This window comes from Miniopterus schreibersii (assembly GCF_964146895.1).
Source record: "Miniopterus schreibersii genome assembly, chromosome: 4".
Lineage (NCBI taxonomy): Eukaryota > Metazoa > Chordata > Mammalia > Chiroptera > Miniopteridae > Miniopterus > Miniopterus schreibersii.
In genome coordinates, this window is record NC_138105.1 from 24,496,279 (window position 1) to 24,508,556 (window position 12,278).

The 12,278-nt window shown below is 43.9% G+C and overlaps 2 protein-coding genes across 8 annotated transcripts; one reads left to right on the plus strand and one right to left on the minus strand.

Moving 5' to 3' along the window:
• Positions 1-2,308: 2,308 nt before the first annotated feature.
• Positions 2,309-3,710, minus strand: UQCRQ (ubiquinol-cytochrome c reductase complex III subunit VII). The gene is made up of 3 exons (XM_081133957.1): positions 3,652-3,710; positions 3,315-3,482; positions 2,309-2,511 (listed from the first exon to the last, which is right to left on the minus strand). Exons 2-3 carry the CDS (start codon positions 3,466-3,468, stop codon positions 2,417-2,419), a joined length of 249 nt encoding a protein of 82 aa, XP_080990083.1. The 5' UTR covers positions 3,469-3,482; positions 3,652-3,710; the 3' UTR covers positions 2,309-2,416.
• A 56-nt stretch (positions 3,711-3,766) lies between these two features.
• GDF9 (growth differentiation factor 9) lies at positions 3,767-8,634 on the plus strand (the record flags this gene model as incomplete). Of its 7 annotated transcripts, XM_081133954.1 has the most annotated exons (4): positions 3,854-4,205; positions 4,805-4,933; positions 5,966-6,161; positions 7,276-8,628. In XM_081133954.1, the coding sequence occupies 2 exons, from the start codon at positions 6,029-6,031 to the stop codon at positions 8,244-8,246; spliced, it is 1,104 nt and encodes a 367-aa protein (XP_080990080.1). In that variant the 3' UTR covers positions 8,247-8,628. The 7 variants fall into 7 exon arrangements, with proteins under 7 accessions (XP_080990081.1, XP_080990079.1, XP_080990080.1 ...); XM_081133955.1 differs by lacking the exons at positions 3,854-4,205; positions 4,805-4,933 and adding an exon at positions 3,767-3,840; XM_081133953.1 differs by lacking the exon at positions 4,805-4,933 and having other exon boundaries at positions 3,822-4,228; positions 7,276-8,634.
• Positions 8,635-12,278: the final 3,644 nt, after the last annotated feature.

Genomic DNA, 12,278 nt, shown 5'->3' on the forward strand with positions numbered 1-12,278 from the left:
GGTAATATTTATTACCCATGTATATAATGACTATAAAGCAACCCTGTGGCTTTGTATACATCTGTTTTATGGGCAACAAGTTCAAAGTTCAGGAATGTAGGTTTCTTGCCTGTATCACGGAGAAACAGTTAAAAGGTATAGGCCCAAGCCTGTCACTCAGCCATTCCCCTTTATCCTGCCTCACAATAAATATAATTTATCTTACCAATTTTTTTGGTTTGGTTTGGAAGTATTTTAACTTTGGTTCCTAAAATCATTAGAATAAGAAGGAAAAATACAGCCTGAGACAGAAGCTGAGCTACAGTGAAAGTTGCTGCTCTGGACCAGCAAGAAGTATACTTAGAAGAGAGATTTCTAGAAATGGAGCAGGGAAGCAGAAGCATATAACTGCCAACGCTTCGCAAACTCCTGATGAAAGGAAAAAGGTACATTTTAGAGTTACTGTTGTGTTCTCAGAGTTCCTGATCCCTGCCAGGGCTGCCCGGGTGGCTTCCCAGAGCCTTGACCCAGCCGCCACTAGCTTCCCAGCTGCCATGAAGGAGCCTACCCTAGCAGGGGCGCCATCCAGGGCTCCGAGGGCAAGAGATGAGTGGTGTGGAGGTTATAGGAGCTGATGACCCCATGTTGTCTGGCAACAAAGGAATTTCTGCCTTCCCTGAATCAGACCTTGTCAAGTGGGTGGGGACCAACCATGGAGCAGCTGGCACAGTTTAAGACATGAGGTTCAAACTCTCCCTAGACTTCCCCAGTGGCTATCCTTACAACACACCCATGGCAAAGTTCCTCACCCCCTGCTACCACCCCAGTGTGGACACCCAGGGTAACATCTGCCTGGACATCCTGAAGGACAGGTTATCTGCCCTGTGTGACGACAGGACCACCCTGTTCTCCATCCAGAGCCTGCTAGAACACAACATGGACAGCCTGTTGAGCACACATGCTGCCCAGCTCTGGAAAAACCTCACAGCCTTTAAGAAATACCTGCAAGCCCAGCCGGGCGTGGCTCAGCGGTTGAGCATCGACCTAGGATCCAGGCGATTGGGGTTCGATTCCCAGTGAGGGCACATGCCCAGGTTGCGGACTCGATCCCCAGTCAGGGGCGTGCAGGAGGCAGCCGATCAGTGACGACTCTCATCATTGGTGTTTCTCTCTCCCTCTCCTTTCCTCCCTATGAAATCAATAAAGATATATATTTTTTAAAAAAACCTGCAAGAAACCTATGCAAAGCAGGTCTCCAGCTAAGAGCCGTGAGCTGGCTGTCCAGTCTCTTTCCTTGTGCTTTTTCTAATTACATTATCGTTTATTGATTTTAGAGAAACATCGATTTGTTGTTCCACTTATTCATGCATTCATTGGCTGATTCTTGTATGTGCCCTGACCAGGGATAGAACACACAAACTTGACATATGGAGATGCTCTAACCCCTGAGCCACCTGACCAGGGCCTGTGCTAACTTTAATTTTTTCCTTTTATGTTACGTCCTTGCCTTGACTTCTGTATAGGACTCTGTATCTTCAGCTGTGGTGTCATATTTGTTTTGTTTGCTTTTATCAATTAAGTTTCTGGTTGAGCCCGTGATGAATATATTCAGTATTTTCTTTAAAAAAAAATGTTTTCCTACTAAAAAGACCATTCAAAGGCTCCAGAACAGGGGTAAAGTATTCCTATAAGTGGCCAGAGTAAGTATTTTAGGCTTTATGGGGCATATGTGGTTAAAACAGTTAGCAACCTAGTACAAATAGCCAGAGTGCGGCCCCAGCTCTAGAAGTCAAGGGGTCACTGACCTCACCCCTCCTTTTATAGCTGACTTCCCCTCAGGCTAAAGAAGGCCTGCCTTAGGAGAAAAGGCAGTACAGTATAACTTTAAGAACATGAATTTTAGTAACTGTATAATTTTGGGCAAATTGCTTACACTCTCTGTGCCTGTGTCCTCATCTGCAAAATAAGTGTAATGACACCTCAAAGGTAGTTGTGAGGTTTAAAAGAACTAATTTGTGTAAAGGACTAAGAAGAGTACCTGACACATAGTAATTACAATATAGTTAGATTTTATTATTGTTATAGGATCAGAGGGATGGGAACCAACACTCCCCACAGTCCATGCCACCCACAACTGGCCAGCTTGCAAGAGTAGTGGCAGCTCCTTTCTTGCAGATTATACTGTAGAACAAGGGGCGAGCCCCACTCCTTCAATAAATTCCCAGACTAGCCAAATTGTTCAGGGCTCATCTCGGGAAGGGAGTTCATTAACTTGAGTATTAGCAAGTCGCACCAAGGACTCTGCTCACAAAAATGCAAAATCACAACATTGCAGTCCATAAGAAGTTTATTGTGTCTTCAAGACACTATACAGTGTAGACTCCTCTCTCAGAAAAAGGTCTTTCAGACACAGGGAACCATCCTCCAGATGAGTTGCTTATTGGTCATTTTCATAGGTAGCCGGATTCTTCCTCCTGGATTTCTCAAACTCCTCGGTCCCCCATGTGTAGACAAGATAAAATGCTACAAATGCTTTAAAAATCAAAAGTGAGAGCAGTGAGCACATATAAGACAAAGGGGTCCCTGTCCTCTTTTCTGAATCACAACAGATTCTGCCTTCCTGATTCTAGTTTTCAAAAATCCACTTTTAAACCTTTTGACCAAGAAGGGTTACATTAGCGCCTGCCGGGTGGCTCAGTTGGTGGTTGGAGCATGTCCAGTACAGCAAAACGATGCCGCTTCAATCCCCAGCCAGGGCACATACAGGAGACAACAGATGGCTGTTTCTCTCACATGGATGCTTCTTTCTCTCTCTCTCCTTTCCTCTCTCTAAAAATCAAAAAACATCAGGCGAGGATTTAAAAAAAAAAGAAGGGTTACATTACACTCCCATCTGATAGATGACCAAAAAGATCTACCTGGGAAATTTGGTCACCAAACCTCCCCTATCTTTTCCCTGAAGCACATTTTAAATTTTTTAATGAGATAATGGAGACAAAATTAACATAAACTTCACCATTTAACCAGATTCACAATGTTGTGCAACTACCATCACTATCTGCTGCACATTAACACAAAACAGTTAGTTCATCGCTAAGAAAGCAGTGGGTAAAGATGACCTCGGAGGAAGTCGGAGTCACACAAGTGACCTTGGGCCAACTCATTTAAGTTCCCTGTGACTCCGTTTCCTCATCTGTAAGATGGAGACGATAATATAACCAGTTCAAGGGCTCTGAGGAATTTTCAGCGAGAAAACGTGTGTTTGGCGAGCGCTCCGAGGCTGGGCCCGTTCCCACCCAGACTGGGAGGCCGGCCCCCCCGGCCCCGGCACTCACGCGGCGCGGCCCGAAGGATGGACGCCTGAATGCGGCGCAGCACGTTGGGGATGCCCTTGCTGAAGTAGTTCGGGAAGGCGCGCTGCTCGAAGGGCGACAAGCTGTAGGTGATCACATGCCGCACCCGGGTCAGCTTCCCAAACTCGCGGCCCATGGTGGCGGCGGCGCCTGCAGGACCGAAGGTGGACAGGCGTCGGGTTCAGTCCTGGGACGCGCCGCCCGCACCCGACAGGCCCTCCCGGGCGCCTCTCGTCCACCCCAGCCCAGGCTGCGCCCCCACCCTTCCGGCGGCCAGCACGACCCCGCCACCGGACCCCACTCCCCACACCAGGGTCACCTCGCCCTCCACAGTCGCGGGGCACACCGACTTCCGTCCGCCACTTCCGACAGGACCGGAAGCCGCTCTAGGAGGCCGTGAGGTCACTTCCGGGGAATACCATCTTCCCGCTGTCTGAGGGGAAGGCGCTGTGGGCCGCCCCCCTTCCCCCCCCGGTTCTGGAGAGAGGTGCCCTGGCCGGTTGACTCTGTGGGTGGACGGTACCTGGGCTGGGGTTGGGGTGTTGTGGAGGACGGTCGTTGTGCGGCCGTTGGGGTCCGGGGCGCCCCTCCTGGCGCGCGCACGTCCCCTCTGCCTTTCGTTGGAGCCGCTGGAAGCGGCCCGGTGCGCAGGGGACGCAGAGGCGATGAGGCCGGGCCGCCGGCCGCGAGCCCTCCAGCTGTGGAGAGTCCCCCGAGGCCCGAGTGGGTGCAGCGAACGCGAGGTGTTACTCCATCTGGTGCAGCAGCTAAAACCCGGCTCGACCCCAGTACCAAAATCAGGGACTCAGATCTGGGGCCTCTCTTGACCGCCGCCCCCTGAGAATCCACTGGCAGGACGTAGGCTTTCCCAGGGTAGAACAAAAACGTTTCTGGAGGTACATCCACAAGAGCCCCCCAATAATCGTCAAGCAATCGATAAAGGACTGTTAAGTGGCGGTTAAGAGGGAAGGAGCCTCTCGGCATTCCCCCCCCCCGACCCCCTCCCGGTTTCACATCCCCGAGGTGGTCTGGCCTGGGTAGGGGGTGCGGGGATAGATCATGTCGCCCGCGGTTCTCCCCCCACTTTCCAGGAGGTGAGGCAGGCGACGCTGGCTGGGAGGTGTTCCCGTGTTGTCGGAAGGTGCTTTGTACTTACGGAGGCTGCCCCCCTGTGCAGCTGTCTGGCTGTTCTACTGGCTGCGCTGCCTGTAAATGTTTCTTTCGGGGAATTGCTGGCTGTATGTCATCTAGGACTCAGGCCTCGTTCAACAGTTTGGTGTGTTTATAACCTGCTTCCTAGCCACAGGCCAGGGAGGCTTGGCAGGCAAGAAACTTCAATTTGGGAACATACCTCTGTTTTATCAGCCTAAGTACTGCACAGACTGGTTCTGTATCTTGTACCAGGAGTGTGGGTTGCCCTTTTGCCTGCACAGTCTCCTTAGGGGTGGGCACTGGATATCCCCTCATTTCAGCTTTTCATGGCGCACCTTTGTCTCAAAACATGACCGCTAGCTTGGTCTCAACTCCAAGGCAAGAACATAACAGTTAACAACAATAATACCCTAGGAAATTCTACCACCATTTGAGCCATTAATAAAATAGTAAGTAAAACTTCCATGTATTTTCTAGCACCTGCCAACATTTCTAAACCTTTCGACCAAAATAGGTACACGTGAATGTGCAGACAAACAAAGTAAAGACATCAAGGTACTATATTTTACATGAGTCAAGGTTAAAGGCGATGTCTTCCTTTTTTAAGTGTATTGTATCACAAGTCCATATTCTATACTAAGCCACTTGGGAGAGCTGGGCAACCTAACAGTTCTCTGCTTTCTGGAGTTTTAGTGCCAACTGTGACTTTCACCCTCCAAATCAACACGTGGGAAATAATTATTCTAAGCACCTGAAAGTGGGAGAGGTGGTGAGGAGGAAGGAGCAGGAAGAGTAAACCTAATACCATAAATTGCATATCAACAGATCTTCCTATCATCATAAATAATTAGTTAGTTTTTCCACGTGCCTTGGAAATTTCAGCAAGCACCTAAGGAACAGTTTAAGAACCCTAATCTCTCTCAAAAAATGAGTTCTTTTGTTTTAAGATCGTTTCTCAATTTCTCTTAGCCTTTCAGCTACATAGCTGGTGCAATAGTGTAATGATAACTTAAGATGTCTTAAATGTCAGGAGAAAGGAAGAGGAAAGCAAAAGAGCCAAATCCGTATCTAATGAGGACAAATTGGATAAATAGTGTTATCAGCTGTTTGATATACACCTGATAAAAATTATCTTCAGCTAGGCATCCTTGAGGTCTGATTACAGAAGTGACCCTAACCCACCACACACCTAAAATTTATTTAAGAAATCAACCGAGGCTCTTCCTGGCTTTTAGGAAGTAGACTGGTATGGCTGTGTTCCCTGCTAGTTCTTCCAAGCCATGGCGGTTCCCAGCAAGTTCTTTTTTTGGTTTGGCTGCTTTTCCTGGCTGTGTTTTCCTATTAGCCTTGGTTCTCAGGCTTCTAGGGGAGAAGCTCAGATTGCAGCCAGTGATGAGTTGGAATCTGAGGCCGAGCCTTGGTCCTTGCTGCAGCCTCTAAATGAGAGAGACAGATCTGGCCTCTTTTCCCCTCTCTTCAAGGTTCTGTGTGAGGGGCAAGGTGGGGCCCCTAGGCTGCAGCCAGACTCCAGAGCTTTGCGCTACATGAAGAGGCTCTATAAGGCATATGCTACCAAAGAGGGGATCCCTAAATCCAACAGAAGTCACCTCTACAACACTGTTCGGCTCTTCACCCCTTATGTTCAGCACAAGCAGGCTTCTGTGGACCAGGTGACAGGTGTGTAGGAGCAGATTGGTTAATGGGTGGAGGGAAGATGATAGACCGGGCTGCACTTCAATTACAGAAAGGAGCTGGGCCTTGCTCCTTGAATTGCATTTTACTTTTCATGACACTCAGTAAGTATCCAAATTCAAAAAATCTGGTGCTTGATCTTATTGTTTCTTCTAGTGCCCTCATGGGTTAAGATGGGCTAGTATGATAGAATTTTAGAGCTAGAGGAGACGTAATGGCTCTAATGACCAAGGAAAGTGCTGCTGGGGAAGGTTAGCATCTTGTCCAAGGTCAAAATCAAGACTGGAAACCAGGTATTTTGACTTCCAGTTGCTTATTCTTTCCATCCTACCAATGCTGGCCTGAAAATGTGCCTAAAATATCTCAGAGCTGTTGGTGTGCTTTGTCACACAGGCTGTTTTCCCCTTGTTTGTTGCTTTCTGTGAGAGGAAAGCTTAAGTCCCAATTTGGAACAGTAGGTCCTCACGAGAACAGTCATCAGTTTGACTCAGCGCCTTGGTGAGGGTGTGTGAAAGCAGCAGTACTTTAAAACAAAAAAATCTGTATTCACTAGCTCATGGTTCTAACCCTTCCTCCTTCCTGCTGTCCTATTTTATTTTGGTGGCTTTAGAGCCTCTATTTGTTGTCTATCTCAAGTGTTCCAAATTAACTTAGACAAGTTAGCTTTTATTGAAACCATCCATTAAGGCTTAGAATGTCTGCTTAACAAACCTAGTAAGTGTTTTTTATTATAGTTTTCCCTCTAGAGACTCCCCAAGAGAAAAATAGGATTTTCCTTATTAGCTTCCTCTATGTTTGGAGCAAGTTATTAAGATTCTAAAAATTAAACTGCGTAATAATTCCCTGTTATTTTAATTCACCACCAAAGCTGTTCTGACTTTCTGGTGAGTATATATCCACTTGTAGTTGCTGGGAATTAGTTATGGTCCCAATTACCTATATTTTCTGTATAACCGCCCCCTCCCCCCATTTTTTAGGGTTTAAGGAAGTAAGAAAAGAGAAGGGAGAAAGTATATTCCAAAGTACTGATTCCGTGATTTGACGTCCTGCTCTCTTCAATTGTATCCAAACACCACTGGTGAATTGTTTTTCTCCCCAGGAATGGTGCCGATGCTGTCAGTGGACCTGCTGTTTAACCTGGATCCTGTTACTGCTGTTGAACACTTACTCAAGTCAGTCTTGCTGTACACTTTGAACAACTCAGCGTCTTTCCCCTCTGCTGCTAAATGTGTGTGCCACCTGCTGCTGAAAGAGCCAGAGTCTAGTTCTAGCAAGACTCGCCCTAGGGCTCCACACTCCTTTACCTTTAAATCACAGTTTGAATTTAGAAGGAAATACAACTGGGTTGAAGTTGATGTGACCGCCCTGCTTCAACCTCTTGTGGCCTCCGGCAAGAGAAGTATTCACATGTCTGTGACTTTTACATGCTTGAAAGACCAGCTACAACACCCTTCAGCACGGGACAGTCCCTTTGACCTGGTACCCCCCTCACTGCTTTTGTATCTGAACGACACGAGTGCTCAGGCTCATCACAGGTGGTATTCCCTCCACTATAGAAGAAGTGCCTCACAGGCTCGTGACCAGAGAGATCTGTCTGCCTGTCCTATGGGAGAAGAGGCTGCTAAAGGAGTAAGACCTTCCCATCACCGTCACCGGAGAGGTCAGGACACTCTCAGCTCAGAATTGAAGAAGCCTCTAGTTCCAGCTTCTTTCAACCTGAGTGAATACTTCAGACAGTTCCTCTTTCCCCAGGATGAGTGTGAGCTCCATGACTTCAGGCTTCGTTTTAGTCAGCTGAAGTGGGACAACTGGATTGTGGCCCCACACAAATATAACCCCCGATACTGTAAAGGGGACTGTCCAAGGGCAGTTGGGCATCGGTATGGCTCTCCAGTACACACCATGGTGCAGAACATCATCTATGAGAAGCAGCTCGACTCCTCAGTGCCAAAACCGTCCTGTGTGCCTGCCAGATACAGCCCTTTGAGTGTGTTGACTATTGAGCCTGATGGCTCAATCGCTTATAAAGAATATGAAGATATGATAGCCACTAAGTGCACCTGTCGCTAACACATGGTCCTCTAAACTAAAACCTTGAGCTTCTTTGGCACAGTGAATGCCCTGCGTCTACCTGTGCCTTCATATGTCAAATCTGTAAATATTATGCGGTGTGTCTTGTATAAGGAGGAGTTCTGTGTCAATTGGCACATTCTGTGACATCTATCAGTGTAAAGGGGTAACATCTGCCTTTTCATTTGCAAATGTAAACGAATGTAATTATTTTGGAGAGCTTTCCATTTTTTCCCCAAAGCAATTTTTTTCTTTTTGTAAGTTGTTTTCAATGTTAAAAACTTAATTGTCATTAATCTTGGATGGAATTGCAGATCTAAGCACACAATTCAGAGTGTTGTAGTCTTATTTAATAGAAGAATAAATTCCTGTCAGTGGCTTAAAATTCATGTGTGTTTATTAAATAAAGATTGCTTTTATATGGTGATTTGGGAGGCAGAGGAAGCATGGCTAAAAGATAGTCTTGGTTCAACCTTTGATCTCTTTCAGAGTAAAAGAGAGGCTAACTTCTTACCTAAATCTTGATGAAGTGAGGTTCACTAGGTCTAGAGTATCTGCAACAAAGCCCATTTCTGTTGCATTAATGTGACTGATACACAACATACTGACTGCTCATTAGATGGCTTGTATAAATTGGTTGATTCACATCAAACAATATAATATTTGTTCCATGTAAAGGAAATTGCCTTGAAGATTTTTTCCCCAAGAAAATGCAGTGTTAAAGATTTTTAAAGTGCATTTTCTCTTTTATGTGTTTGGTTCTCTGACCCTATGGAACGAAGTCAAGGAGCAATTTTTGTTTGTTTCCAATTTCCTTTAGCTTCCATTATTCCACCACCACATATTTTTTTTCAGATGGCTTTGGGCTGGTTCCCATTGATCCAAGCTAGCAGTGACAAGATTATATTACAGAGGGGACCTTGTTTGGATCTGAGGGCTTATATGTGGGTTGTCAATCAATTTACCTTAAGAAAGCCCTAGGGATATAGAGGGCTGATGCAGTGATTTCTGTTTCAGTTTCTAAAACCCTAGTCTACAAACCAAAAGTAACTCCATGCAAGAAGTACTTTCCATTCTTGTAAATGTTTTCTTAGTGCTTAATGTCTAAAGAAGTCAGCTTGGATTTTGATAGTGATGGTGTTGAATCTATAGATCAGATTGGGGAGTATTGCCATCTTAACAATGCTAAATCTTCCTATCCATGAACATGGGATGTTTCCCCTTTATTTAGATCTTCTATTTCTTTCAAAAATGTTTTTGTAGTTTTTGAGTATAAGTTTTGCACTTTTTATTGTTAAATTTATTTCTAAGAATTTTATTCTTTTTGATGTTATTATGAATGGAATTGTTTATTTCATTTTGGGGTTGTTTCCTGGTGCTATCATGCATACACATTATAAACCTGCACATACTGACATAAATGCTGTTTTCTGCTCATGATTTTTACCCTTGAAAAATGGGACTGAAACAAAGGTAGAAATTTTAGGTGGCCCAGTTTCCACATAACTTTACCCTTTTGTGTAACTTGAAGGTGTCATTATCCTTTGGTAAAGGAGCTGCAAGTCTAAGAGATAAATGGTGTTTCAGAGGTTTTGTATCAACTGTCATTCTTAGGAGTAAAAAATATCTAGAATGGAAAGGCCATAAGTAATAATGGCAAAGTACAACTGAACTTATTTGAAAGTAACTCTCCTTTAAATATGGCTGTTTTCAAATGGACCACATGAAATATAAACTTAAGGGATTCCTCGTAGTTCCTCAGTTACCCTAAAGTGAATTAATTTTTGTTCTTCTGAAACAAATTTCTTGTTTGTTTTTATTTTTTTCATGGCCTGTTTCTGCGGCTGATTGTGGAATGTGCTCTGCAATCTAAAGGTTTCGAAAAGAGGAAAATGAAGGGGTAGCTCTGATGGATGTTAAGTATCACTGTCAATGCCAGAATTAGGAAGAGAAAAAATAGCTCATCCTTACAGGTAAGTTCTAAATTAGACAGACTTACTTAATAAATAGCTTGAAGAACTAGACGCTTGCCTTTTTTTTTTTTTTTTTTTGGCTTTATTTGTAAATCTAGTTTCTCTTATTCATAAGACAGTGTTAATATTCAGGGCTGATATGTCTGCTAAATTTAAACTTCAAAGATTCTCTTCTACACAATATACCAGTCTCCCAACTGCCGCCTCCATATGAAACCTCTTTTTCTTGGGTTACTCTTACAAAAGCTGCCACTTTAGAAAATAAATAACAAAGGACAGCAGTGATTTAAATCTGGAAATTTAAGGATGAGGCCACATCTGCCGTAAATAGTTGCATTCAGCTGCGGTATTTAGTCCAGATGAGATACGAGGTCACCTAATGTGATGCGTGCCTTAGTGTGCCAGGGAACAATAGGGCATGTCAGGAGCTGGTTTTACCTTCAGCTCTGAGTTTCCTGCTCTCTATCGGTTTAAATCAACTCCTGTGTTATGTTGAATACTTGGTGTTTTACTAATCAGCTTCAAGAGCAGCAGCCACTTGAACTTGGTTTAGAGCTCAGTTTAGACGGTCTGAGGGGGAAATAAAGTTGCTCTTTCATAGGGTAAAGTGGGAAATATTCAGGGTTACATAAGTGATCAAAGGAAAATGCTCAGAAGAACTTGGTTTATATCAAAACTTCAGTCAATTTTAATTTTTAACTTTGGAGTGATTATAACTTATAAATGAAGTGAAATGATAATATTTAAATATTCCTTTAGAGGATGTCAGTCCCAGTAACATTCCTTAAGTATGGAGATTGGCTGAGTGGATTGATACAATAGAGAAGTATGCTGTTATATTCATTAACTGTTGTCTAAATAGAAGGAAAAATAAACACAACCAGGAGACTGATACTTCATCCTTTACCGGAACTGGCAAGTCAAGCAGGTTCTCCATGTGAGGCTAATTACTTCCAGACTCAGCTGTCCTTTCCAGACCACAGATTTACTGGTTAATTTTTGGAAAGGGTCTTGGTTTGTTAAACCAGGCCTATTTCAGTATCCATTTAAAGAACAGGATTTTATAGGTGGCCTGACAGTATTTCTTTGTCCTACCTTACTATGTAATACAATATTTATGGGATAGTTGAGTAATTAGATATATGTGGACAAGAGCAACTGTACATTTTGGGCATCTTAGATGCTTTGTGAGTGGTTTACAGAGTTATTTATAGGCCTGTCTTTGGTACTAGTATCTTTCCAGGTTGGAATGCTATGATAGGCAGTGTTAGAAGTTCACAACCTGTGCCTGGATGTCATTTTGGCTTTCTCAGAAATAATTAGCTCATTGAATAAATATTTATTGAACACTGACTGTGGGCCAGGTGCTGTGTATAGTTGAGAACAGAGTCTAATGTTCTCAGCTCCAGGAAAAAAATATCACCTACCCAGAAATAGTGACTTCCTTTATTAGCCTAAGTTCTGTCAGTGAACATCTGTCATCACAGAATATTCTGTGGAGGAATACATTTTGGGGTGAGTACTACATAAGCAGTCTGAAGAAATACTAAATTATTTTACCTTTAGATTAGAATATTTTTTTTAAATGTGTTTTGTTGATTTTTTTTTAGAGAGAGGAAGGGAGAGGGAGAGACAGAAACATCAATGTGAGAGAGAAACATGGATCAGCTGCCTCCTGCATGCCCCCTACTGGGGATCTAGCCCACAACCCGGGCATGTGCCCTGACCAGGAATCAAACCAGTGACATAGGATGACAATCCACTGAGGCACACTGTCTGGGCTAGATTAGAATTTTTTAATTAAATGTTTTATTTTAAGATAAGTGTAGATTCGCATGCAATTGTCAGAAATAATAGATCTCATGTAGCCTTTATCCAGTCCCCTCAATGACAACATCGTGCAAAAGCATAGCATACTATCACAACTAGGATATTGACATTGATATAATAGATTATAATTTTTCACATTGAAACTCATTTGGGTCAAGGAAAGTGTTGACATCAATAAAGTTTTGATATCTCCTGATGGAGTTAATTTTCCATCTTCTACCACTTTACC

Excerpts from the sequence above, each read along its gene's own strand:
- UQCRQ (XM_081133957.1), bottom strand. The coding sequence starts at position 3,468 with ATGGGCCGCGAGTTTGGGAAGCTGACCCGGGTGCGGCATGTGATCACC. Across the intron at positions 2,512-3,314 it reads CATCCTTCGGGCCGCGCCGC|CATTTGTAGCATTTTATCTT; the intron begins GTGAGTGCCGGG and ends TGATTTTTAAAG.